Raw genomic sequence first — 25,819 nt, 5'->3', positions numbered from 1 at the left:
CACAATCCCAGCTCAATGCAAACTCTGCCTCCTGGGCTCAGGCAATTGTCCAGCCTGAGATTCCCAAGTACCTGAGATTACAGGCGTGCACCATCATACCTGTCTAATTTTTCTATTTTTTGTGGAGATGGAGTTTCACCATGTTGCCTAGGCTGACCTTGACTGGTCAAACACCTAAGCCTCCAAAAGTGCTGGGATAACAGGCATGAGCCACCATGCCACGTCCCAAAATCTTTTCTCATGATAACTACTGTCACATAGACTGTACTATCAGAAAAGATAAGACTACCCTCATCCTTTGGGTTTTAGCTTAGGTATTGTTTCTTTTAGGATGACTGTCCCTTCCTTCTATCAACTACTAGATCATGAGCTCCTTAAGGACTTAGTCTTGTTTTGTTTTTTTAAAGTTTTTTTTTTTTTTAATTTTAGTTTAATTTTTGGGATACATATGCAGGATGTACAGGTTTGTTACTATTTTGGCTCCAATATCTAGCAGTAAGGAGAGTTCATAGTAGACACTCATTTTGTGAGTGATCAGAATAGCATGCATATGAGACCCTCTGAGACATTCTGTGCTTTGAAAAGAAGAGCTGCACTGCACACTAGGATTTCCACAATGCCTTTGTTATGGGGTTTGGCTGAGCATGCTCATAGGCTTTTTGTCATGTCATTGATAGAGAGTTGGGCAGTATGGTAGATGTGGGACAGCGTGCATATTATTATTCAAAAAAATGGACTACTTGAAAGATTTGTGAACTTTCAATCAATTCTGCCAGCATGCAAGAAGCATCCCCCAAAAATATTGTATGTAATTTGATGACTTAGGAAGACACTTTGGCAACGTATGTCAAGTCACTGAAAGGAAAACAGTTTTCAGAGACTGCCTGGTTTCAAACCCTAGCTCTCCTACTTCATTAGAGTATGCCAATGGGCAAATTATTAAAGTTTCCTGTTCTTACATTTCTTAATCTTTAAATCGGTATAAAATATTATTTATCTCATGGGGTTGTTGTAAGAATTAAGTAAGTTGGAACATGTGAAGCACTCAGAACAGTTTTTAGTACAGAGTTGGTAATCAATAAATGTCTGATATTTTCACTTGAATGACAGGGTATTTTTCAGTTAGGCAAAGAAATACTGCTTTTTCTCTCTTACCTATCTTGCATGGTAACACAGTTGTAGTAAAATAGATAATAACTTTTTCAGCTACTAGCAATACAATTTGCAACTATTTTTATTCTTTTATATGCATCTCATAAGTTGCTTATTGTTTATTTCTGTCTAATACAGGGCAGTCTACAAAATATAGAATTGAATTTTTACTGAGAAGTGAGAATGCTAGAAAGTCTTTCTTCTCTACACTTAGCTAGATAATATGCAACATTTTAAGAAGTGTTTGAAGCAGTTTTCAAAGAACAACATTTCTGGAAAAGTCTGCATGTAAGTATCTATGATTACCTTTTCTTAACTTTATTGGGTGTATTTTTTAAAGCATAATGCTGATCAAATGACACTTCAGAAAACATACTAATTTGCAATGCCATGGACTGATTAAAAAGACAGTCACTTCATCTTTTCCTAGGATATTCTGGCTTTTATAAATTTTATAATTTTTAAATGTCTATTAATATATAAATGGTGATTCTTATATAGATTTTTAGTTTTTCAACTTCTAGAAAGGTTTGTAATTTTCAGTTTATAGAAATGACCTAAATCCCCAAACATTAGATAATTTATGAATGTATTAAATCATGGTAAATGACAACAAAATCTATTAGTGTGGCAACTGTGTTAAAAATAACTTTCATACACTGTTAAAGGTAATTATGCATATAATTGTGTAATAACAGCCAGGTGCCATGGCTCATACCTGTAATACCAGCACTTTGGGAGGCGGAGATGGGTGGATCATCTGATGTCAGGAGTTCGAGACCAGCCTGGCCAACTTGGTGAAACCTTATCTTGACTAAAAATACCCAAATTAGCCGGTCATGGTGACAGACACCTGTAATCCCAGCTACTCGGGAGTCTGAGGCAGGAGAATCACTTGAACCTGGGAGACAGAGGTTGCAGTGAGCCAAGATCATGCCATTGCACTCCAGCCTGGATGACACAGGGAGACAGCATCTCAAATAAAAGTAAAAATAATAATTATTATTGTGTAAATAATTATTATATAATTTTAAAAATATGAATACATAACATTGATCTAGATAGTTATGTACATATATGTAAAGTATCAGTTTTAAAATTATTGAAAAAGGTGGATGAATAAAAAGCAGATTTTATTTTCATATAACACAGTCATTATGAACTAGTCATAAAATAGTAAAAATAAGAAAAACAACTAATTCTATCAACCATCATATATACAATTATGTGAAACACAATTGAGTTCCTTGCTGTACTTTTTTAAACAAGAGAGTTACACAGTACAGATATGTTGGCAATCCCAGTTAATGTTTTATCTTTGAACATATTCAGATAAATAACAGTTAGGCACATAAGCAATTATAATTTTAATATAGAGTGAGAAACAAAATTTTAAAGTTAGCATGTGGCCCGGTGCAGTGATTCATGCTTGTAATCCCAGCACTTTGGGACGCAGAGGTGGGCAGATCACCTGAGGTCAGGAGTTCAAGATCAGCCTAAGCAACATGGTGAAACCCGTCTCTACTAAAAATACAAAAATTAGCTGGGCATAGTGGTGGGTGCTGGTAATCCCAGCTACTTGGGAGGCTGAGGCAAGAGAATCACTTGAACTTGAGAGGCAGAGGTTGCAGTGAGCCGAGACCGAGCCATTCTACTCCAGCCTGGGCTACAGCGCGAGATACCATCTCAAAAAAAGCAAAAAAACAAAAACCAAAAGAAACCAATTAGCATGTGATAATATTTAATGAAATAATTGTTATAGTTAAAATATTTCTTTGAATAACCTGTGTTAAGTCAACTTTCTTGCCTCTCATTTCAAATTTGTCTGTTGAGCTTTGTGCCTCCAAGTATGGTTTTCAATACTTTATAAACCTAATCAGTCAATTTACCCCTTTCTGTGCAATCTAATCAACCTCAGGAAGTGGGTGTGGTCTTTCAGGGTCCCATACAGTTTAAAAGGATGCTTGTCCAGAGATTTCTCTCTCCTTCAGTGAGGACTCACCGGGTTTGTGGCTGCTGGGCTTTGGAGCACCAGGAGTTACTTCTAATCTGGATATCTACAGAGCTTCTAGGCTGAGACCATTCATAGTAGCCTTGTGAGTATAAAATTTGCAGTAAATCCATTAGGAAATAGTCAAAACAATCATTAGGAAATAGTCAAAATAGTAAATATAAGAAAAACAGGCTGATACAAGTAATTCTATCAACCATCATTTATAAAATTATGTGAAACACAATTGTGTTCCTTGCTATACTTTTTTAAACAAGAGAGTTACACAGTACAGATGTGCTGGTAATCCCAGTTAATGTTTCATCTTTGAACATATTCAGATACATAACGGCTAGGCACTTAAGCAATTATAATTTTAAAATAGAGTGAGAAACAAAATTTTAAAATTGGCATGTGGCCCAGTGCAGTGGCTCACACCTGTAATCTCAGCACTTTGGGAGGCCAAGGTGGGCAGATCACCTGAGGTCAGGAGTTCAAGATCAGTCTGAGCAACATGGTGAATCCCCATCTCTACTAAAAGTACAAAAATTAGCTGGGCTTAGTGGTGGGTGCCTGTAATCCCAGCTACTTGGGAGGCTGAGGCAGGAGAATTGCTTGAACACGAGAGGCAGAGGTTGCAGTGAGCCAAGACCAAGCCATTGCACTGCAGCCTGGACGACAGAGTGAGATACCGTCTTCAAAAAAAAAAAAAAAAAAAAAAAAAAAAAAAAAAAATTAGCATATGATAATGTTTAATGAAATAGTCTTGTACTTAAAATATTTCTTTAACTAACCTGTGTTAAGTCAACTTTCTTACATCTCATTCCAAACTTGTCTGTTGAGCTTTGGGCACCCAAGTGTGGTTTTCAATGCTTTATAAACCTAATCAGCCAATTTACCCCTTTCTGTGCAATCTAATCAACCTCAGGAAGTGGGTGTGGTCTTTCATGGGCCCTTACCCTTTAAAAGGATGCTTGTCCAGAGATTTCTCTCTCCTTCAGTGAGGACTCACCGGATTTGTGGCTGCTGGGCTTTGGAGCACCAGGAGTTACTTCTAATCTGGATATCTACAGAGCTTCTAGGCTGAGATCATTCACAGTAGCCTTGTGAGTATAAAGTTTGCAGTAAACCCATCATGCTCACTTTTTCTCTTAAAAATACTTTAAATTTACCTGGCAGCATGCTTGGTTCTTTTCTAAGCAAACAGGTAATTGTCTTAGTGATTTTACAGAAAATCAATATAAAGTATCTTCAATTTGTAACATCTGGTTTGTGTTGCCTTGCTATTTGATTCTTCCTATGTGACTATTTTCTGTATTTTAGATTTTTTTAAGTGTGAAAAGATATATTTCCATAGTTTCATGCAAGGATAGAACACATAAAATACCTAAAATGTTTACTAGAATGTGGGCATGTAGTAATGGTTATAATGTACACCAAAGTCAATATTAAAAATGTTGAATTACTTTGAAAATTCTTGTTGCAAAGGTCTTATTTGCGTCTCTTCAAAATTTGCAGTTTGCAGACTAGATTGCAAAGCTGTTGAAAATAGTTTTAATTGGCCAGGCACAATGGCTCATGTTTGCAGCCTAGCACTTTGAGAGGCCAAGGCTGGCAGATTGCTTGAGGTCTAGAGTTAGAAACCAGCCTGGCAAACATGGTGAAACCACGTTTTAACTTAAAATACAAAAAAATTATCCCAGCATTGTGGTGGGTGCCTGTAATACCAACCTTTGGGAGGCTGTGGCAGGGGAATTGCTTGAACCTGGGAGGCACAGGTTGCAGTAAGCTGAGATCACGCCACTGCACTCCAGCCCGGGTGACAGAGTGAGACTGCACCTCAACAACAACAACAAAAAAAAAAAGAAAAGAAGGGAGAGAAAGGAAGAAAGGAAGAAAGAAGGAAAGAAGGAAAGAAAGGAAGGAAGGAAGGAAGGAAGGGAGGGAGGGAGGAAAGAAAAAGAAAGAAAGAAAGAAAAGAAAAGAAAGAAAGAAAGAAAGAAAGAAAGAAAGAAAGAAAGAAAGAAAGAAAAGAAAGAAAGAAAGAAAGAAAGAAAGAAAGAGAAAATAGATGTAATGCTCTGACAAGGGCTCCCAAGAGGCTGCAACTCCCAAGTCACTAAGAGGAGAGATGAATTGGTGGCCATGCTTCCATTAACTGCATTTCTGGATTTTCTAGTGTAGAGTGGAAAACCTAATACTTGTCTTCACTTTTATTGTTATTTTAGAAGATAATTAATTGTTGATTAATTCTTATAAATTGTTATAGTTTAAATATTCATTATTTCAGAATGTGACAGTGTTCTCTCTAATCATCTGAATAGACTATGGGAAAAAATTTTCTAAATTAAAAATAATAGATATTATTTACAATTAATGCTTTGAAAGGAAGAGTTTTGATATTAAAGTTAAAAGGACAAATTTAATGATTGATAATTTTAGGAGTTGATAGTCCACTCTGATTAATCAATCTTAGATAAAACCTACTTCATTTATAATTGTGTGAGCAAACTTCATAGGTGAGTTTGGAGGCAGGGAGTATAGAATAATAGCATAGATACTAAGTGTCTTTCATATATTATCATCATGGAATCGTTGAGAGAGAATGACAGAGACAGAACGAGATTAAGAATGTTCTTAAGAATGAGATTAAGAAATAAGAATCAGCTTATATAAGTGACTGAGAAATCATCTCAGCTTTTACCGTCTACCCAGGCTTTAAGCTTGCTAAGTAACTGGGAATGATTGAGAGCATGGCTTGTTTAACAAAAATACCATGAGGGCTCTCATCTCATTTTCTCATTTGAATTACAGTGGTTATTCATATCCATAAGTTTCATATCCGTGGGTTCAACTAATCTCAGAAAAAAATATTTACAGGAAGAAAAAAGCAGCTGTACTGAACAACATATCCTTTTTTTTTTTTTTTTTTTTTTTGTGAGACAGTGTCTCATTCTATTACCCATGCTGGAGTGCAGTGGCATCATCTCCGCTCACTACAACCTCTATCTCTGGGGTTCAGGCAATTCTCCTGCATCAGCCTCCTGAATAGCTGGGACTACAGGCACGTGCCACCACGCCCGGCTAATTTTTTGCATTTTTAGTAGAAACGGGGTATCACCATGTTAGCCAGGATGGTTTCGGTCTCCTGACTTCATGATCTTTCCACCTTGGCCTTCCGAAGTGCTGGGATTACAGGAATTAGCAACCGCGCCCTGCCAAACATGTACATATTTTTAACAATCTTCTTGCTGTTCCTAAACGGTATGGCATTACAAGTATTTATACAGCATTTACATTGTATTAGGCATTCAAAGTAACCTAGACATAAAGTATTCAGGAGGATAGGTTTAGGTTACATACAAATCCCACATCATTTATTAATAAGAGCCTGGAACATCTTAGGATCTTGGTATCTCAGGGAGTCCTGGACCCAATCTTCAATGGCTATTGAGGGAAAACTTTATAAATCCAGCATGTCTGCATTTACTATGCCTCAGTTTGTACTGGAGCTAACTTATTAGATATATTGGACAGAGCTCAAGTAGACAAGGAAAATAGTCCACTGGCCTTTTTTCCCTTTTCATCAGGGCAAATAAAAATAAGAAAAAGAAATTCTCACCTTTTTTTAAATTTTCAGAGATATGGATTCAGACACCCTGCAAGCCTTCCAGAATGAGCTCATTTGCTCCATTTGCATGAACTTCTTCATAGACCCGGTCACCATTGACTGTGGGCACAGCTTTTGCAGGCCCTGTCTCTACCTCTGCTGGGAAGAAGGCAGAGCACCAATGTGCTGCCCTGAGTGCAGAGAAATCTCAGGGAAGCCTGACTTCAACACCAATGTTACACTCAAAAAGCTGGCTTCCCTAGCCAGACAGACCAGACCTCAGAACATCAACAACTCACACAACATCTGTGTGCTCCATGAGGAGACTAAGGAGCTCTTCTGTGAGGTTGACAAGCAATTGCTCTGTGGGCCCTGCTCTGAGTCACCAGAGCACATGGCTCACAGCCACAGTCCAATAGGATGGGCTGCTGAGGAATGCAGGGTACGTGATCCCTGTAAGGCAGTTTGATATGTATAGCGTCCCAAATAAGAATGATGAGGGCCAATGCAATGATGGTGATGAGAATGCAGATGGTGGAGGTGGTGATTATTCCATGTCAATCATAACACATAAATGTGTCCTTTCAATGTTGCTGACTAATTTGGCACTCTAATCATAGCTGTGTTGAGACTTCACTAAAGGAGGTTTCCTTAGAAACATTGTTCGAACGTATAGAATGGAGCTGTGGAACAGGTGACCAGCACCAAGAACACTTTTCAAAGTCATGTTATATAAAACCAGTTTCTCAGAAAATTGATGATATTATCTGAAGGGTCCCTTAAAACTCTCTATTATATTTCTATCACTTTTCACATCCAAATTATTAGAACCAAATTTGTTTAACATGGAAAAATCTGGCCACTCCACTCTAACTTGAATTTATGTTTCTTTCAATTACAGCCTTTTTATTTAATTGATAAGGGAATGAAATCTAGTATACTGTCTTCATTATTGCTAAGCTTCTTGCTTCTTTTGCAGGAGAAACTTATAAAGGAAATGGACTATTTATGGAAAATCAATCAACAGACACAAAATAATCTAAATCAGGAAACTAGAAAATTTCATTCGTTAGTGGTAAGAATGAAAGTATTTCCTTTATTTTTATGCAAATAAACACAATGTTGACTTATACTTTTTAGTTAAATTCAAACTACCAGTTAAAAGATAGTGATTTCATCCCAAGAAAATGTAGTGATTTCAATTGATATAATAGGAATCGCAAAGAGAGCAGCCCACACAAGCTAGCCAAATTAATTCTAGTATATTGGATAAATAACATGATATGCATTCTAGTCAAATTTGAAGGTTGGTATAAACCTTTTCAGACACTGGAGATGGACAACATTTCACTAGGACTGGGTGTGAGGAAGAGGACAGAAATAGAAGAGTGTATAGAGTAAAACTATAGTAAAAGTAAAAAAGAAAAAAAGCATAATATGTTGTATGGCTAAATGTTCTTTAACATTTAGGCGAATCAGATATGGAAAAATCCTAGAAGAGAAATAAATAGAGGAAATAATTGACTCAGTAAGAACTGTAAAGAAGCACCACAGTGACAGAAACCAGAAGTCTTTATATAGGTTTTGATTTAAAAGGGGAGAGAGAATAGGAATATTGAAAAAGATAGACAGAAAAAAAACACCAAATATTCAAGACTCTTTGCAAGAGTGAGGCAGAAAGTTTATAAATTGCTTGATTACACCCAGCATATAATTATTTGAAGTTTTCTATTGAGAGTGAGAACATGTAATTCTTTTAACCAAACATCTCTGCAGGACTATGTGTCATTAAGGAAGGTGATAATCACTATTCAATATCAAAAGATGCATATATTTCTCGATGAGGAGGAGCAACTGCATCTGCAGGCACTGGAAAGAGAAGCAAAAGAGCTTTTCCAACAACTACAAGACAGTCAAGTGAGAATGACCCAACATTTAGAAAGGATGAAAGACATGTACAGAGAGCTGTGGGAGACGTGCCACATGCCTGACGTGGAGATGCTCCAGGTGAGGAGGGAGGGTCCATCTTCAGAGACAGGAAACCCTTGCTGGACATTGCTGCCAGGACATGCAAATGTCACCTGCTCTAAGCTAAGTGACACATGCTGTCTAACTCCCACCATTACATTACATTTGTCCAGTCACTTATTTACTGGATCCTTTGGTAATCTTTGGGAAATTTTTACCATTTTAGCAGATCACATATAACAAGATTCTCTTTAATATAATTTAGAGTACTATCCACACAGAGAGATCATCTAAAATCATTAGAACTCGAGGCTAGGGGAAGGTTACTAATGTTCCATTGATATGCCCTAGTTCCTCCTCACTCTCTGGTGTCCCATACAACAGTGATTTGCTGAAGACGTTGAGGGTTTTCCCGTTGCCTGAGCGAGGTTTGTAAAAGTTACTCATCAATGTCCATGTACTCTGTTTCTCATATGGTTCTGCTTTGTTTTAATAGTTGTCATGCGTGGTCAGACCTTCCCTTGGGAATAAGATTAGGACATTAATGACACTGGAAGCCTAGATATCTTTGCTTTACTCCACCGTCTCTTGCTCAGCTCCTGTCTTCTTCATGCCCACTGATGGAGCCTTTCATTGTTTAGTTGACGTTCTGTTATTAACGTAGCCTAGAATGATTCCTTAGAGGGGAATAAAAAGATTCACATTTTTAAAACAGTAAAACAGAAAGAAACAAGAGTAGGAGAAAATACGCAGAAGGAAAAATCTCTCATAATTAACATTATCTTTTATTTTTTGCAGGATGTGAGAAATGTATCGGCAAGGTGAGTTTACACTAAAAAAAATGCTATTTCTGAAGAGTTCATTCTCTTGTGAATGAAAGGGATGTATACATTTTGAGGTACTAATATCATTCTCAGTGGCTATTTCCAGTTTTGTTTCAAAAGAGGGCCTGAGGTCTTCTTCTCTTTGGTCTGGAAAGTTCTCATCTTAAAATTTGTATGAATTCAAATATACGTAAAAACAATTTGCCATTCTGAGGTTTATTCTTCCCAATCCATCCATCCTGTCCAGCCCTACCCCACAGATATTAATACAAAATTTCTCTGAGGAATCATAGAGGTGTCTTCTACTGTAGAGGGGTGGGAGGTTAAAAAAAAAAAAAAAAAAGACAGAGGGAGGAGAGAGATTCCCTCTGGGTGGGCTGAGGAGGAAGGCTTTGTTCCTAAAAGCATCAATGACCAGGACCTGCTCCATCACAATATACCCAGTTCTAGGAAAGACCTCAGGAAAATGGTTGCCTCAGGACCCTCAGCAGCAGGGTTCTCAGGCTGGAATTAGACTCCTTTGTTTTGCTCAAAAGATTAAAGCTTTTTGTCTCAGTGCATATTCTATGTTAGACACTGACTAGCATTAGTGACAGCTACAGGCTGAGGACCCAAAGATATTTGTCCGAGTATTTTGCTCTCTGAAATATTTCCAGGATTTTTGCATACCCTCAAGGGGTGTGATGGGCAGAGGGACGCAATGTCTTTTAATGACTTTAGAAGTTGTGGAATGTCTGAAAACAACATATCTGGGGAAATTGGGTTTTTATGCAATAAAATTTAGAAAAAGTAACATTTTTATGGCCCATAGAGTGTGGAATAAAATGTACATGCAGTTAACCAAAACTGGCAGAATTCTGAGGAAACATCTTATATGAAAATATGATATCTTCGTATGACTGTGTGATTAGCTCTGGGCCTGGAAATATAACTGAGACCGTTTTTTTGCAGGGCTGATTTGGCACAGATGCAGAAGTCCCAGCCAGTGAACCCGGAGCTCACTTCATGGCGCATAACTGGAGTCCTAGACATGCTCAACAACTTCAGAGGTAAGAGCCAGCTTGCTTGGCAGTCCAGCCTCAAATCTTTCCTTATTGGATCCCTTGGTCGAGGCTTTTCCCATTTAAGTTTTATAATTTTTGACATGTAGGTAATACATCGTTTTCCAAAACATGTGCATCTTCTCCACCTGCATAGGAATACTACAAAGAGCAAAACTCAATTTCCTGAGTTAGAGTTTGATGAAAATGTAAAGCAATGTACATACTTTGTCTGCAGAAAAAGAGGACAAAGAGTATTCAGGTCATGTAGTTATGGAGACACTTGTTGTCACCGTAGCATCAGTATTTCGTATTTATTCAATTTAATTCAATTTTGAGGGTTAGATTTGGCATAATGGTTTTTAATTGGTTCTATTCTATGTGCATTTACATGCATTCTACAAGTAACCTTTATTATTTACAAAATCAGAGCATTTTGATAAAAAATGACTAAAATATCCATAATCAGGACAATTTTAATGCCATCAGATACGTAACAACTGAAAGGGGAGAGATCTGTGAACATGGCCTAAGCATGTTAGCTCCATTCAAGAGAGCAGGTCTAGGTAGCAGAGGGTAGGAACCCAGAGTAGATTGAATCAGGAGCTAAAGAGATATTGTAAAGCCAGAGTATTCCTTTCAGAAACTTATAAACTTTACGCGTGTTAATGTCTACCAAATTTTTGAGGTTTGAGATTATAACAGGCATAACTTACATTCCAATAAATACTCACATCACTGCAAAGTGATGTCTACCTGTTGATGATCTTAAAGATAAATGATACAAGAAGATTTTCTATTAAAGAAAAAAAGAATTTTAGATATGTCCTGAAAGAAACTGTGCAGAGGTAGACATTAAATCATTACTTTCGCCCAGTGATATGGTCACATTTTTTCTCTATTATTTAAGGAATGATATATAATTGTATGTGCTGTAGAGTTGTAATGACATTTCATCTTCATGGATGCATGGCACTGAACTCTCTTGGCTTCCTCTTTTCTGTATTTTCTTGCAAGAAGAGCAAATGAAGTGAATAATTGGGTCACAGAGCCTCTGTTCCTCATAGCACTCACTAATATAATATTTTTTCCTTGTCAGTGGATAATGCTCTGAGCACGGAAATGACTCCTTGCTCTATAAGCCTTTCTGAGGATGTGAGACGTGTGATATTTGGAGATGACCATCGCAGTGCACCAATGGATCCCCAGGGAGTGGAGAGCTTTGCTGTGTGGGGAGCGCAAGCATTCACCTCCGGCAGGCAGTACTGGGAAGTGGATGTGACCCACTCTTCCACCTGGATTCTGGGAGTCTGTCGAGATTCCGGGACAGCAGATACCAATATCGTTATTGATTCTGATGAAACATTTTTGTTAATTTCCTCAAAGAGGAGCAATCACTATAGTCTCTCCACCAACTCTCCACCTTTAATTCAGCATGTGCAAAGGCCTCTGGGTCGGGTTGGGGTGTTTCTGGATTATGATAATGGATCTGTGAGTTTTTTTGATGTTTCTAAAGGTTCTCTTATCTATGGTTTTCCTCCTTCCTCCTTCTCTTCCCCTCTGAGGCCTTTCTTTTGCTTTGGTTGTACATGAAAAGTTGGTTTCATGATGATTTATTGTGACCCCCCATATATGATGCAAATAGTGTGCTGAGACCTGATGTGTGAGAGCCTGTGAGCTCATTGTAACTTCATGGAATGTAATTACTTTATGGTTATACATGGGATAAACACCTTGAATGCGTACATTTGTTAATTAAGTTATTTTAATTAATAAGTTATTGTGAAATATTTACTAGAACATCAATAATGGCTTTTCTTGTACAAGTTTTGTTGAGATTCATTCACTTACCCTGAAAGTCATGTTCTAATGTATTTAATTCAGAGAATTTAGTATATTACACTTGTGCAGCCATCAGAACTCTCTACTGACTGGGCACTTTTATCACTTCCAGAAGTATCCCAATACCCATTAACATTTATTCTCCATTCACCCTCCCCCATGCCTTCGTAACACTTAATCTACTTTTTATGTTTTTGCATTCAGGTAAATAAAATCATACAATAAAATTCTTTTTAAGATCTGATTTCTTTTTCAGCGATTATGTTTTCAGTTTGTACACACTGTAAACCATTTGTCTTACTTGTATATTTGAACCAGGTTGGGGTAGAAAAATGAAGTGGTGGATATCTTATCTTACAAAGAATAAAGAAGAGTGCTTATTTTCTTTTTAAGTCTGACCAAGTTAAGTTGACCTCACAGACTTTACTATTTCTCAACATCCTAGTTATTAACCACATTTCAGCTCATACAACAGTTTCTCAGTGCTAGGTTGTTCTGCTATTACATCTTCTCTGAGTATATTATATCAGATTATAATATTCAGAAAACTCTTATTCTTATTACTACCAGATTGAAAATTCCAAGGGGGTAATGGCACTATTTGTCTTCTTTGCTAATATATTACCATTATCCAATGCAATTTTTAGAATAGATTACACAATAAATAAAATGAATAAATGGATAAGTAGAGGAGTTATGTAATACTATTCTAACATTAAGAAACTTTTCCGGCCGGGCACGGTGGCTCACGCCTGTAATCCCAGCAGTTTGGGAGGCCGAGGCGGGCGGATCACAAGGTCAGGAAATCGAGACCACGGTGAAACCCCGTCTCTACTAAAAATACAAAAAATTAGCCGGGCGCGGTGGCGGGCGCCTATAGTCCCAGCTACTCAGGAGGCTGAGGCAGGAGAATGGCGGGAACCCGGGAGGCGGAGCTTGCAGTGAGCCGAGATCGCGCCACTGCCCTCCAGCCAGGGGGACAGAGCGAGACTCCGTCTCAAAAAAAAAAAAAAAAAAAAGAAACTTTTCCAAAATATAAGTAACAAAATAGGATAGAACATACTAATGAATATCTATCAAAAGATAAGAAATAAATTGATTTTCAGATTCATATCAAAGATAATACTGTTATGGTAGGGTTTAAAATAATTGTAGCATAATTTTTTATACGGTTGATTTCAATTGTCGTAAGTTTTTTAATACAAACCATTGAAAGAGGAAGGTTCCTATATAAGATGATGGGGAACAGGAACAGGACTTAGAATAAAGAAGACTGTCCTGATTTTAACTGACATATACTTTTAATTACGTACTAAACATAAAGTGATATAAACATTCTTATGCAGTAGAAAGAACAAAATTAGTTTAAATTTTAAATAAGAATTCAGATGATACAGAATGGAAAATTCTATACTAGAATGTGATAGCTACGTCTCCTAAGGCAACAGCTTACCTGCTTTAACAAAGACCACAAATTTGACATGATTCAGAAGGTGCATTGCTCTCACATGTTTGTACCAATATAGGAGTTGGTCAAGAAGAAGACTAACATCTTCAACAAGTGAATTTTTTCTCTGTGTGCAGAAAACTCCCATTTATTGCCATGACCCACGCAGCAGGAAAGCCAAAAGAAAAGCAGGAGGGACAAGAGTATTTGGCTATAAGGAAATCACCTGGTGTTTTTCACAATGCTTTTATTCCCATCCTATAGGCTCAAAATTAGGCAGATGGCACACCAAGTTGTAAGATATATCTGGTAATGCTGTTAACATTCAAAACAATGTTTATTCTCATCATTTGATTCAGAAAACAAATGAAATGACTGGCACAACAGAAAATAACCCAAGAGATTTGTTCAATGAAACAAAGCAGAACCTCAACCAAAGAGATAAGGTGCTGCTTAAGGTTATCACCAGTCCTTAGTATTCCAGAGTGAGTAAACCCTGCTTTTTACCACTGTCAAAGTGTCCAGTGTTGTCCTTTTCAGAGCCTAACTAGCTGAGGGTTATGTGGCAAGAAACATCTTACTTATATTTTAGTCCCTTAAATGAATGATTTAGATAGGAATGATTCTCCAAATTTTGAAAATACTTATCAGAAATGTTCTCTTATTCCTTCACTCTATACCACACAGATTGTATAATAATCTCTCTCACTTCTGCCTCCACATGTTTATTGCAGAACATTAGGGATTAGCAGAGAGAAAGCTTCTCACCAGCATCTTTTGGACTCGCTGCTTTTTTCCAAGTGATCTGAGATGATAAAATTATTCACCTTCGGGCTCCAACCCAGCACTCCTTTTTGATTTTCACCTATGTTTTGTGAGCTTTTCTGTTGATGCTAAAACTCTGCGCTACAGTCAATGCCTCATAATTGAATTACATTAGTTGTTCCTAGTTTTGAAGAAAAAATTTATTCCTGACATTCTTCTAATTTAGCTCAGATTCACTTTTGCAGAAAGACAGAATTAGCTACCTTAGGATCATTTAGTATTTGACTCTGATTTAGGAAGATGAAAAAGTGTTTGTCTATTTAGCATACTTCCTTAGCCATTTAACCGAGATAATCATATTCTATTGATTCTCCTAGAGATACTTTAGTTATTTATTCTCTTCACCTGTCAGAATTTATGTTAGACTGTCACCAAGAATTACTTACAATTGAAATAAATCAAAGAGAGACCACTAAGAACATTGTCAATCATTAATCCAGAAATCTTGAACTTCCTGAGTTTTTTATCCCTAAAAGAAGTTATTTACCTGCAGGGCAGGTAATACAGACTCACGCCTGTAATCTCAGCACTTTGGGAAGACGAGATGGATGGATCATGAGGTCAGGAGATCGAGACCATCCTGGCCAACATGGTGAAACTCCATCTCTACTAAAAATACAAAAAAATTAGCCGGGCATGGTGGTGGGCACCTGTAGACCCAGCTAGTCAGGAGGCTGAGGCAGGAGAATGGTGTGAACCTGGGAGGCGGAGCTTGCAGTGAGCAGAGATCGCATCACTGCCCTCCAGCCTGGGCCACAGAGCAAGACATGATCACATCATCTCAAAAAAAAAAAAAAAAAAAAAAAAAAAAGTTATTTATCAATAGCCTGGGTACAGATATTTTTAATACAAGAATTTTGACTCTTTTATGGTACAAAAATTTGATAAAGAGGATAACTTGGAAAAAATAATCTAACAAAACAGACATATTCTTGACTAGCACTCTATTTCTGTACTAAATGTAGGAGATATGTAAATGGCAGTTTTCTCCAGTGAAATAAGACAGACACACAGAGAAAAATACTTCATGGCCCCACTCATATTTGAAATCTATTTTTAAAAGTTCAATACATTAAAAAAATGGTGGCTACATTGATGGGAAGAAATTAGGTAAACGAAGGACAAAAGTTGTAAAGGCGCAGTAATGTAGAATAAATGAATCTGATGTACAACCTGTAGGTATATTCGATAATCTTGTATTGTTTTGGGGAAATATTCTGAGGGACTAGATTTTTGATGTTCTTATCATAAAAAAGAAGTACAGCGAAGTGATATGATAAATTTGTTAATTTTCTTCATTATAGTAATCATTTCATTATGTATATGTATCTCAAAACAACATATTGTGTACCTTGAAGATATAAAATAAAACAAATTAAAAAATAAAGGTTATTTCGTTATTGCACATAAGCTGACAATATGGGAAGACTGGGTCAGTAATAACACTGCTTTTCTGACTTAGGTCTAATATAATATTTTTAGTTGGGAAGCTATCTGTATTAAAAAAAATTGATACAATGCTGGTGACAGTGGCCATACTTATAATCCCAGTGCTTTGGGAGGCCAAGGCAGAAAAATCACTTGAGGCCAGAAGTTTAACATCAGCCTAGGCAACATAGTAAGACCTTATCTCTACCAAAAAATAAAAAGAAAATTAGCCTTGCATGGTGGTGTGCACCTGTTATCCCAGCTACTCAGGAGGCTGAGTGGGGAGGATTACTTGAGTCCACGAGTATAAGACCGCAGTGAGTTCTGATTGTGCTATTGCACTCCAGCCTGGGTGACAGAGTGAGAATTTGTCTCAAAAACAGCAACTCATTATTTTATGTAGCCATTTTACCTGGAAGGTATAATTCTTTCTTCTACAATTAATAAATCTGCATATATCTAGGCCAGCTATATGATGTAGGGCTAGGCCTTCTCTGGGGACGCAGAAGCGAGAAGCAGGGAGCTTGGCGTGCGCGACTGGCTCTCCCTGACGGTGCCCTGAACCCCCGTCCACGCCTCCGGCAGCCTGCATGGTGCTGCTGGCTGGGACCCGGCCGCAGGGTGGCAAGGCGCTCTGCATGCCGTCCCCACCCATAGGCGCACAGGTCCAGGAGGATCGCGCTTACTACAAAGAGTTCCAGGACTTCTCCAGTCTGCCCGACACCCACCCGCAGCATCGCCTCTGACGACAATTTTTTTTTTTTTTTTTTTTTTTTTGAGGGAGTCTTTCTCTGTCACCCAGGCTGGAGTGCAGCGGCATGATCTCTGCTCACTGCAAGCTCTGCCTCCCGGGTTCATGCCATTCTCCTGCCTTAGCAACCAGAATAGCTGGAACTACAGGCGCCCGCTGTAGTTGGCTAATTTTTTGTATTTTTAGTAGAGACGGGGTTTCACTGTGTTAGCCAGGATGATCGCCTGACCTCGTGATCCACCCTCTTTGGCCTCCCAAAGTTCTGGGATTACAGGCGTGAGCCACTGCCCCCAGCAAGACAATTCTTTCTACCCTTTCCAGGATGAGGAGGGGCACGGCATCGAGGGCGTGGAGAGGGTCCCGGAGGGCGTTCAGGAGGCGTGGGGCTGCTGTGGAGGCTGGTGTGGCATGGGGTGAGCGTTGAGAAGGCGCAGGAGACTGACCACAATGGCTGGACCGTCCTTAATGTCGTCTGCTATCACGGCTTTGTGGATATACCCTGATGGCCTTAGATGAGTGCTCCCACACTGAGGTCAACTAGCAGGACAGGGAGGGGAATGCAGCCTTAATCACAGCTGCAAAGGCAGGGGCTGCCCCTGGCCCCATAGGCACAGTTGCCTTAGACACTGCCTCTCAGCCTTGTGCTTCCTGCATCAGCATCACCTGGGCTGGTTCATTTGAGCTTTAACACAGATCTGGTGGAAACACAGGCTGCCAGGCCCTGCCCCTGGAGTCTTTCTTTGAATAGGCCTGGGGTAGGGCCCAAGATTGAGCAGAAGAACAGGTTTCCTGGTGAGGTTGATGCCGCTGGCCCAGGGATCCCACCTTGAGGGCAGAGGGCTTTGAGGTTTTCATGCCTGATGACGGCCAGGAACCCTTCTCAGTAGGCATTGAACACCCGCAGAGTCACAGATCCCAGGCGAGATGTCGTCAGAGGGACACAGAGGCATCACGGAAATATAATGAAAATGAAGAAAGGAGCTGAGCATCTGTTTCATCACGTTCCTATGCTGTTTTTCTAAAGAGGCTGTTCTGGCCCAGTCAGGGCACGCTATCATCACCAACTACTTGTTGAACTATGTCCCGGGTCTTGACCTTGACGGAGGGACGCGTTAGGATCGAAAGCCGCCATGCCTGGTCGATCGCATCCCAGCCCTGAGCTAGCAGGGGCGGGTGTCCACCCGGGGCCCGCTTGGTGGGATGTCGCCAGAGGAGTGGCCACTTACACATCCGCCTCATGCAGAGGCTCCAGGAGCGTCCCTGCCTGTAGCGGTTCAGGGAAAAGTACCAGCTTGAGCTGCCTCGGCTCCTCTAGAGGGCGCGGAAGCCGGAGGCCTCCAAGAACTGTCTGCAGAAGCTCTAGGACTGCGAGCTGTCCGCGCTGAAGCCCCGCTCCGTGCGCGGCCTGGAGGACCTGGGCGCCCTGGACCACATGGTCAGGATGAGCACCAGCCTCTAACAGCCCCGCTGTGGCCATCGCGTGCCAGACAGTGTGCCCCGAGAGCACTCTGTGTGTGCGGAAGAGGATGGCTGGTGGTGCAGGAAATTCTGGGGTCGCGGCGGGGGGTGGGGGAGGGCGCAGGTGCAGGAGGCCGGGAAACAGGGCGCAGAGCAGCCTAAGCGGCCCGGCCCAGCGGCTTTGAGCTCCCTGGAGGGCTCTGCAAGAGCCAGCCTCCCACCTGCCCTGCTGCTGGGGTCCTGGGGCTCCGCCACCCCCGCCCCGCGGAAGGCCAGCCTCTGCCCCTGCAGGGCTTTCAGCAGAGCAGCCTGTGGCCGGCGTGGCGTGGTGGTGCCCCAGGTCAGCCTCACCAAGGCGCCAGCGCCCACCTTCCAACCCCGAGAGGTTGGCGCGGAAGGACAGCACAAAGGACAGCGGCCACCTGCGGATACCAAAGTGGCCTTACAAGGTGGCCAAGGAGGAGAAACGCGAGGCGGAGGAGGCCTAGAAGAAGCGCAAGGCCAAGGTGCAGGAGAAGCGCCCGCTGCCCTGTAAAAAGAGGACGTGAGAGTCCGCGGGTGCTTGACACGGGGTACCAGGGCAGGGCGAGACCGCGGGGCTGGGCACCACGGCCTCTCCCGGGACCGCTGGGCCTCGTGCCTTTCCATGCTGTCTCTAGGATGTTCCCAGGAGGGGGCTGGGGGGGCCACATCGATTCGCCTGACACCAGCCACCCTACGAATCAGTACACCCAGTGGGCATGTTGCCTAAAAGGCTACCTTTAGAGAACCTCAATTAACATTTTTTTTTTTTTAATCAATTCATTAGGACAGGCACGGTGGACTCACGCCTGTAATCCCAGCCCTCTGGGAGGCCGAGGCTGGCAAATGACCTGAGGTTGGGAGTTTGAGATTAGCCTGACCAAAATGAAGAAACCCCACCTCTACTAAAAATACAAAATTAGCCGAGAATGGTGGCACATGCCTGTAATCCCAATTACTCCGTAGGCTGAGTCAGGAGAGTCGCTTGAACCCAGAGGCAGAGGTGGCAGTGAGCCAAGATCGCGCCATTGCACTCCGGCCTGGGCAACAAGAGCCAAACTCCGTCTCAATTAAAAAAAACCAAAAAATCAATTTATTGAAGGGTATTTTCTGTGTAATTTTGTATTTTTAATCATCATCCGATTTGCCAAGTTTTACAAGTGATAGGGCCCCATGTATCCAAGACCGTTTTAATACACTTGCCTGAAAACCTTTTATTTAAAATACTGTTTCTAGCAATAAATATTTATGATATCTGTAGGAGTTTACACAGAAATCATGTGATTCTCTCCTTTTTGGCCGTTTGCTTTGGTCTTTTCTTCTCATCGTGGGTGCACATACAAAGTGATGCCGGATGTTTCTATTTGATGGAGGGATTGACTCGTTCAGCCACTTGATCAAGTGAGACAGAGAGATCGGATTATATTGTATCTTTTTAAAAAGTATCCATACAGTCATATATTGGGGGAATGCATTTATCATCAAATTATAAAACAATGCAGACATAACCATGTATAGATTGCTAGAATTAAACTCATTTTAAGCAAGGAGTTTTAGATAAACTGGATACAAAATCTTTAACATATTAAAAGTAGACATGAGATAAACGTGTCATTTGACAAAATGGGGGAAATGTAATAAATGATTACCAGAAATACAAAATTAAGCCTTATATGCTCTTAAGTAAATCAAATACAGGTGTCCTTAAAATGTACACAAGGATGCAGCAAGAGTAAGGAGCCCAGAATGATGCAAATTACAGGAATGGGGAGGAGGTGATGTTTAGAACAAGCAAAGAGAATGCAATGGGAAGCAAACTTGTTTTAGGAAACTTCTCCTGGAGTGGACCAGGCAGCCCTCTCTTCCAGACTCAGTTTCACAGAGTCCCTTATGTGGGTGTTTCTTTTATTTTTCCCTTGAGGACTGCCCTTGTTATTTAGTTCAACCTCATGTGGACCTCATGGAATTTCCAAGACATGGGGCCTTGGCATTGTGGCACCTTCCTGCCAAACATATATAATTCACAGCATTACCAAGTCCCCATGAGCCCTACCCTCACCTCTGTCAGCTGAGGACCCAGCCAGGCAGTGCCACATGGTCTCCCAGGCACGCTTCTCCAAGCTGCTTTCCCTGCTGCAAAAGTTCTCAAGGCACTGGTCTGGGCAGCTGAGCCCTGGGCTTGTCCTAAAGCTCCGTAGGTAACTACACTGTAGCCCACATGGAGAGCTGTAGCTCTAACACAGGGATTTTGAGAGGCCTCAGTGGCCTTTAAGTGATACTTCCAGGACACCCATCCTGACCTCCCACAAAGGACTCCACCTTCCCAAGAATGTCTAACTGTCATTGGAACAGCCAGGGTTAGGCAGCTTCTGCTAGGGTTGCCATGGCGTCTGACCCCTGGTGGGTTGCCAGACATTCCTTCCTGTTTCCGCCATGGGAAGTTGGCACTGGGAATGGTACGGGGCCCCCACTTCTACCCTAAGCCTTGGGTGTCTGCTGCTTTCAGGTCAAAACTGGACAATTCTAGTCCTGCCCAGCCACTACTGCACCACAACCCATGCTCATAGTCTCCAGCGATGTGTAGAACAACAATGACAGGACAGCAAACAACTGATGATTTCCCCAGGTCCCACGCTGTTCCAGAGTGGGCATGTCGGGGCCCTGCCCCCAATGTGTTCCAGCCTTACCCAGGTGCACAGGGTACCATGGGACCAGCACAGGGCTTGTCCATTAATGCTCCTGGTGTCCACACAACAGCTCCAGAGATACCTGCATTTGGAAAAGCCTGCCCAGCCAGCAAGTGTGAGGCAGGACCTGGACTTCTTTGGTAAATCTGAAGGCAAGCTGGCCACTTGCCTGATGAGTAGAAACTGCCTTTACCTGGCCAGTGTATGCAACTTGAGAGGAAATGACAGCTTCATGGGGGGCTCTAGGGGGACTGGAGACCCTGACGTCCTGGGGAGCTTTGGTATGGCCTCAGTGGAAAGACCGGATTTTGAAAATCTGCCAGACCCAACTGAAAGTAGGGTCATCCCTGATTGGATCCCAGACTCTCTCTGGTCCCTCTGGACTCACTCTACACGTGGCCTGCCTGTGGGCAGCCCTTCCCTTTGGCCCCTGAGGCAGGTCCATGTAGCTTCTGCAGCTGTGCACCTGGCTGCTGGCCCAGCACTTCTCATTTTTGCCACCTGGAAGCAGATTTGCTAGTAGAGGAATTTTCCAATGGAAAGAAGTGTTGCCAAGCCTCTGTCCTTGACCTGTGGGGGGCTTATGCTCTTGGTTTCTTATTCTCTTTGGAGTGGACAGCAGAGGGGACAGGGGGGCCTCCAGGCAGGCTCAGGGAGTATGGGAGGCCAGGGAGAAAAGTCGAGATGATAGGGAACTGGAGCCACCTTGAGGGAGGTGTCCTGGGCTCAGTATCGGGTTGATCAGATGAGCCAGTTTATATTTAAGCAACACTATTATGTTCAATTCTTTTTGGTAAGGGGTTCCTCAGGGGAGTTGTGGTCATCTGGTCCCAGAGGTGGAGGGAAATGCCCCCCTCATCTTCCTGAGCCCTTTGGAAGCCCTTTCCTCTAGCCCTAGGTACTGGTGGCACAGGTTCCTTGGTCTCTGGTTGTGCACAGGGCTGGGGGGTGCAGACTTCCTGTTACCCACTCAGCACTATTGGGCATCAGACATTCAGAGGTCTCACAGTTTCCTCTCTAAAATCCTGATGTCTTTGAAGAACGTTTATTATTTTTGTCTATTTTTGTTTCTTTGAACTGCTGCATTCACTCACTGAGGGCTCGCCCTCCCTGCACCCCTCATGTTGTTCAGGAAGGAGGGGACTGATGGGGATGGACCCCCCTCTCCTCTCCTGTCAGTTGTTACCACACTGTCACCCCTGGCTTTATCACTACGTTCTCCGACCCCTGTGGCCTCGTCTCTTCTTCCTCATTCACGCTTCCTTCCTTTGCCTGTTTTCTTCTCCCAGTTGGTTAAGTTATTTATCATCCCTGGCACCACCTACCCTGAGGTCTAACAAGGACAGAAAAACCGGCACCTCTGTGAGGCAATGTGGTGTTATCAGGGTGGGACCTCCAGGCCCCCAGAGTGAGTGAAGAGTAGGCCTGCCAGCATCTGTGCTGATGTGTAAGAATTCCTACACCGCCATGCCCTTCCCACCCCCTCCTCTTTGCTCAGATGGGAGACCAGGTTTGCTCTCCTGCAATGACAGCCCAGCCCCTGCTCTGCACAGGGAAGGGGCTCATGGTCCCTCCCTGCACCCTGATGTTTATTAACTGTAGATAGGGAATTTCAAGTTGACAGCTACCTGCTCAGGGATTTATATATAAATATAGTTAGAGGAAAAGCTAAAGTCTATTTTACACTTTTTAGTGTTTGTGTAAATTAAGCTTAAACTAGACAGAATAAATATTTCTCAGACAATGTCGATGCTACTGATTACAAGTGAGATGGCTGGAGCTCGCCCCTTGGTGGAGAATTTCCTGGTGATTGGAGATTGGAGACTCTGGCAGCAGAAATGGCTTTGCGGTGGGTGTGAAGTCACTTCAGTCCCTCTGAGTGGCCTCTTGTGGACGTGAACACATGTATCGACACCAGTGAAATCCATCTCCACCTGTGTGGACGCGGCTGATGAGAATACAAATGATCCAGTCATGACTTTTCCCTCTAGAACCGGTCACTCCCAGTGTGACGTTGGAGCATGTGAACTAAGAGTGACATTTTTTTCTAATTGCTTCTGTGAATAAAGTGTTCTACAGTCAGCCAGCACTAAACTCTCCAGAAAGGAGGAGGGAACAGCGTGGAGACATTCATCTAGAATTACCTCAGTGTGTAGAGGCTGTCCCTTGGCTGCACTTGGAAAAAGCAGTGTGAACCATCCTGTGCCTCTTTCTTCTCAAGCTCCTCCCGAGTCTCCTGGCAACACTAGAGATCTCAAGACTATGGAGATCGGAATTTCAATAGCTTTGTCAGGTCAGCATTGACCACTCCTGAGACCTGAGGCTCCTCTTTGAGCAAGAAACAGGCAGTTCGCAATGTTGGTTGAAAAATAGGATTTATGAATGCGGGAGGCCCGTGCTGGACCCCTCTGCCTGCTTCTCTCCCTGCTGTCAGCAGTAACCAGGTCCCTGGTGTGGAGGCGAGAATCCCCTGGGGTAGGGCCAGACCCCAGGCCTGAAAAAGATGCAACGCTTGCAGACTGTCAGGAAGAATCGTGGGTAACAAGTGAGTATGATGAAATGCATCCCAGAGAGGAAATGAAGGGACCCTCACTAAGAAGTGGGTCTGGGCCTGGCGCGGTGGCTCAAGCCTGTAATCCCAGCACTTTGGGAGGCTGAGGCAGGCGGATCACGAGGTCAGGAGATCGAGACCATCCTGGCTAACACGGTGAAACCCCGTCTCTACTAAAAAAATACAAAAAACTAGCCAGGCGAGGTGGCGGGCACCTGTAGTCCCAGCTACTCGGGAGGCTGAGGCAGGAGAATGGCGTAAACCCGGGAGGCGGAGTTTGCAGTGAGCTGAGATCTGGCCACTGCACGCCAGCCTGGGTGACAGAGCGAGACTCCTTCTCAAAAAAAAAAAAAAAAAAAAAAAAGAAGTTGGTCTGACGGACAGGTCTCTGGCAGCCCACCGGCAAGAGCTCTACATCCCCTGCAGCCCTGCCATTCGCACTACATGATGTGGGAAGGCTGTCTGTTCATCCTTACTCTGGGGACCCAAGCCTGCTCTGAGGAGTGAGTCACAGCCCTGGTGTGTGCCTTACATTACTCTTTCCCCCGGTGTCCCCAGAGACTCAAGCTTGCTCATTTCTGTCCTGACACAGCTCGCTGCCCCTGCAGTGGACAGAGTCCGCCTGTTTTGTGTCAGCTCCTAGACATCATTAGTCTTTCACGTGATAAAGTGTCAGTACTTTTCCCTTTTACAGTATTTGGGGAAATTCTAACACACTTCCCAGGGATTTGCGCAGGTCCCTCCAGCTCCCACAGTGGATAATTCTATGAATTCTGCACCAGGCAGTCAGTTGTCCCCCTTGGAAGCCCCCGGGGTCCCTGTTTCTGCAGGCCTGGTCCTTTGTTTCTACCCAAGTCCCATTTGGCCAGCACTTGCCAGGAACTGCCTGGAGGGCCATGGTGTGGGGAAGGACAGGTGGAACCCTGACCACAACAGATCCTTCTAAAACAACAAAGTCACATTGATGATGACAACCGCAGTGGGGTGAATGCCATTGCAGCCAGCATGCTGGGAGCTGCCAAGGGCATTACTGCAAAAGCAGTTCTTCTCAAGGCGCCCTTTGCATCTTCCCCTTCTTGCCTCTCAGAGCATTTGGAACTTGCTTATGCATTGGAATGACTCTTAAATCAACTGCTCGTTTCTGTGTCTCTGCACTCACAGGTTCCTTCATTAACATTTTAAATAAGTGGCTAAAAAACTCCTCTGCAGGTTGTTTTCAAAAGCAGGAGAAAAAAAAACACACACTACCTGAACTGATTCGACTAATTTTTCAGTGACTCAGTTCAAAGTCAGTATTGCATGCACAATGTCCTCATGCTGAGCCAGCCTGAAATAAGACTTGGTAAAAGGCACAGCCCTCAGTAGCTGGCGGTGCCACTGTGACAGTGTACACGATGGTGTGAGGGTATGCACAGGCGAGCATAAGTGTGTGTGCTCATACACACAGATAAAGTGAAAGGACACTGGGCTTTGTGCTGGCAAAGGTTGTGATGCTGCTGTAGCTTGCTGTGGGCCCTGGGCAGTGGCAGATGGGAAGTGCTCTGATGGCATGTTGTTCAGTGTATTTAATGGGGTCTCCCATGGCCCGAGGACCCACTGTGAGCACTCCGCCCACTGTGGCACAGATCACAGCCGGAGTCATCATGGCCCACGTACGTCTTTATTGAAAGGCAGTGTTGACCCAGGGTGTACTTTAATATTTTACTCATCAAATATTAAAGTATTTTACTCATCAAATATTTTACTCATCAAATATTAAAGTATTGGAGTACTTTAATATTTTACTCATCAAAAGATGAGAAAGAGGATACCATCAAGTTATGATTTTAATAAATGTCTTCAAAAGTCTGGAATATTTTTTCTCCTTTTCCTTTTTGTTTTTTTTTCTTATGTTTTTGGAAATGTCTTGCCTGAAGTTGGCTTTAATTCTAATATTCACTAAACTAGACTGGAAATGCACATTGCTGTTGCTTTTAGAACTTGATTCTAGATTTTAATGTATTACTGTCAATTTATATATATAACAAATTATATATATAAGATATATAAAGTATATATCATTGTATATTTTATATATATACATATAAATATATATATTCTGGTTCTGTAGCCCAGGCTGGAATGCAGTGATGCAATCACAGCTCAAATCAGCCTTAAACTGCTAGGTTCAAGTGATCCTTTTGCCTCATTTTCTCAAAAAGCTGAAATTACAGACGTGAGCCACT

At 42.1% G+C, this 25,819-nt stretch overlaps 1 protein-coding gene across 1 annotated transcript; it reads left to right on the top strand.

The window, feature by feature from the left end:
- The first annotated feature begins 6,786 nt into the window (after positions 1–6,786).
- LOC104678906 (tripartite motif-containing protein 64C) lies at positions 6,787–12,360 on the top strand. The gene is made up of 6 exons (XM_010384314.2): positions 6,787–7,194; positions 7,732–7,827; positions 8,529–8,759; positions 9,519–9,541; positions 10,496–10,593; positions 11,684–12,360. The coding sequence occupies exons 1-6, from the start codon at positions 6,787–6,789 to the stop codon at positions 12,175–12,177; spliced, it is 1,350 nt and encodes a 449-aa protein (XP_010382616.2). The 3' UTR covers positions 12,178–12,360.
- Positions 12,361–25,819: the final 13,459 nt, after the last annotated feature.

The sequence above is a fragment of the Rhinopithecus roxellana genome, chromosome 15 (genome assembly GCF_007565055.1).
Source record: "Rhinopithecus roxellana isolate Shanxi Qingling chromosome 15, ASM756505v1, whole genome shotgun sequence".
Lineage (NCBI taxonomy): Eukaryota > Metazoa > Chordata > Mammalia > Primates > Cercopithecidae > Rhinopithecus > Rhinopithecus roxellana.
This window is presented reverse-complemented; position numbering and strand designations above follow the sequence as displayed.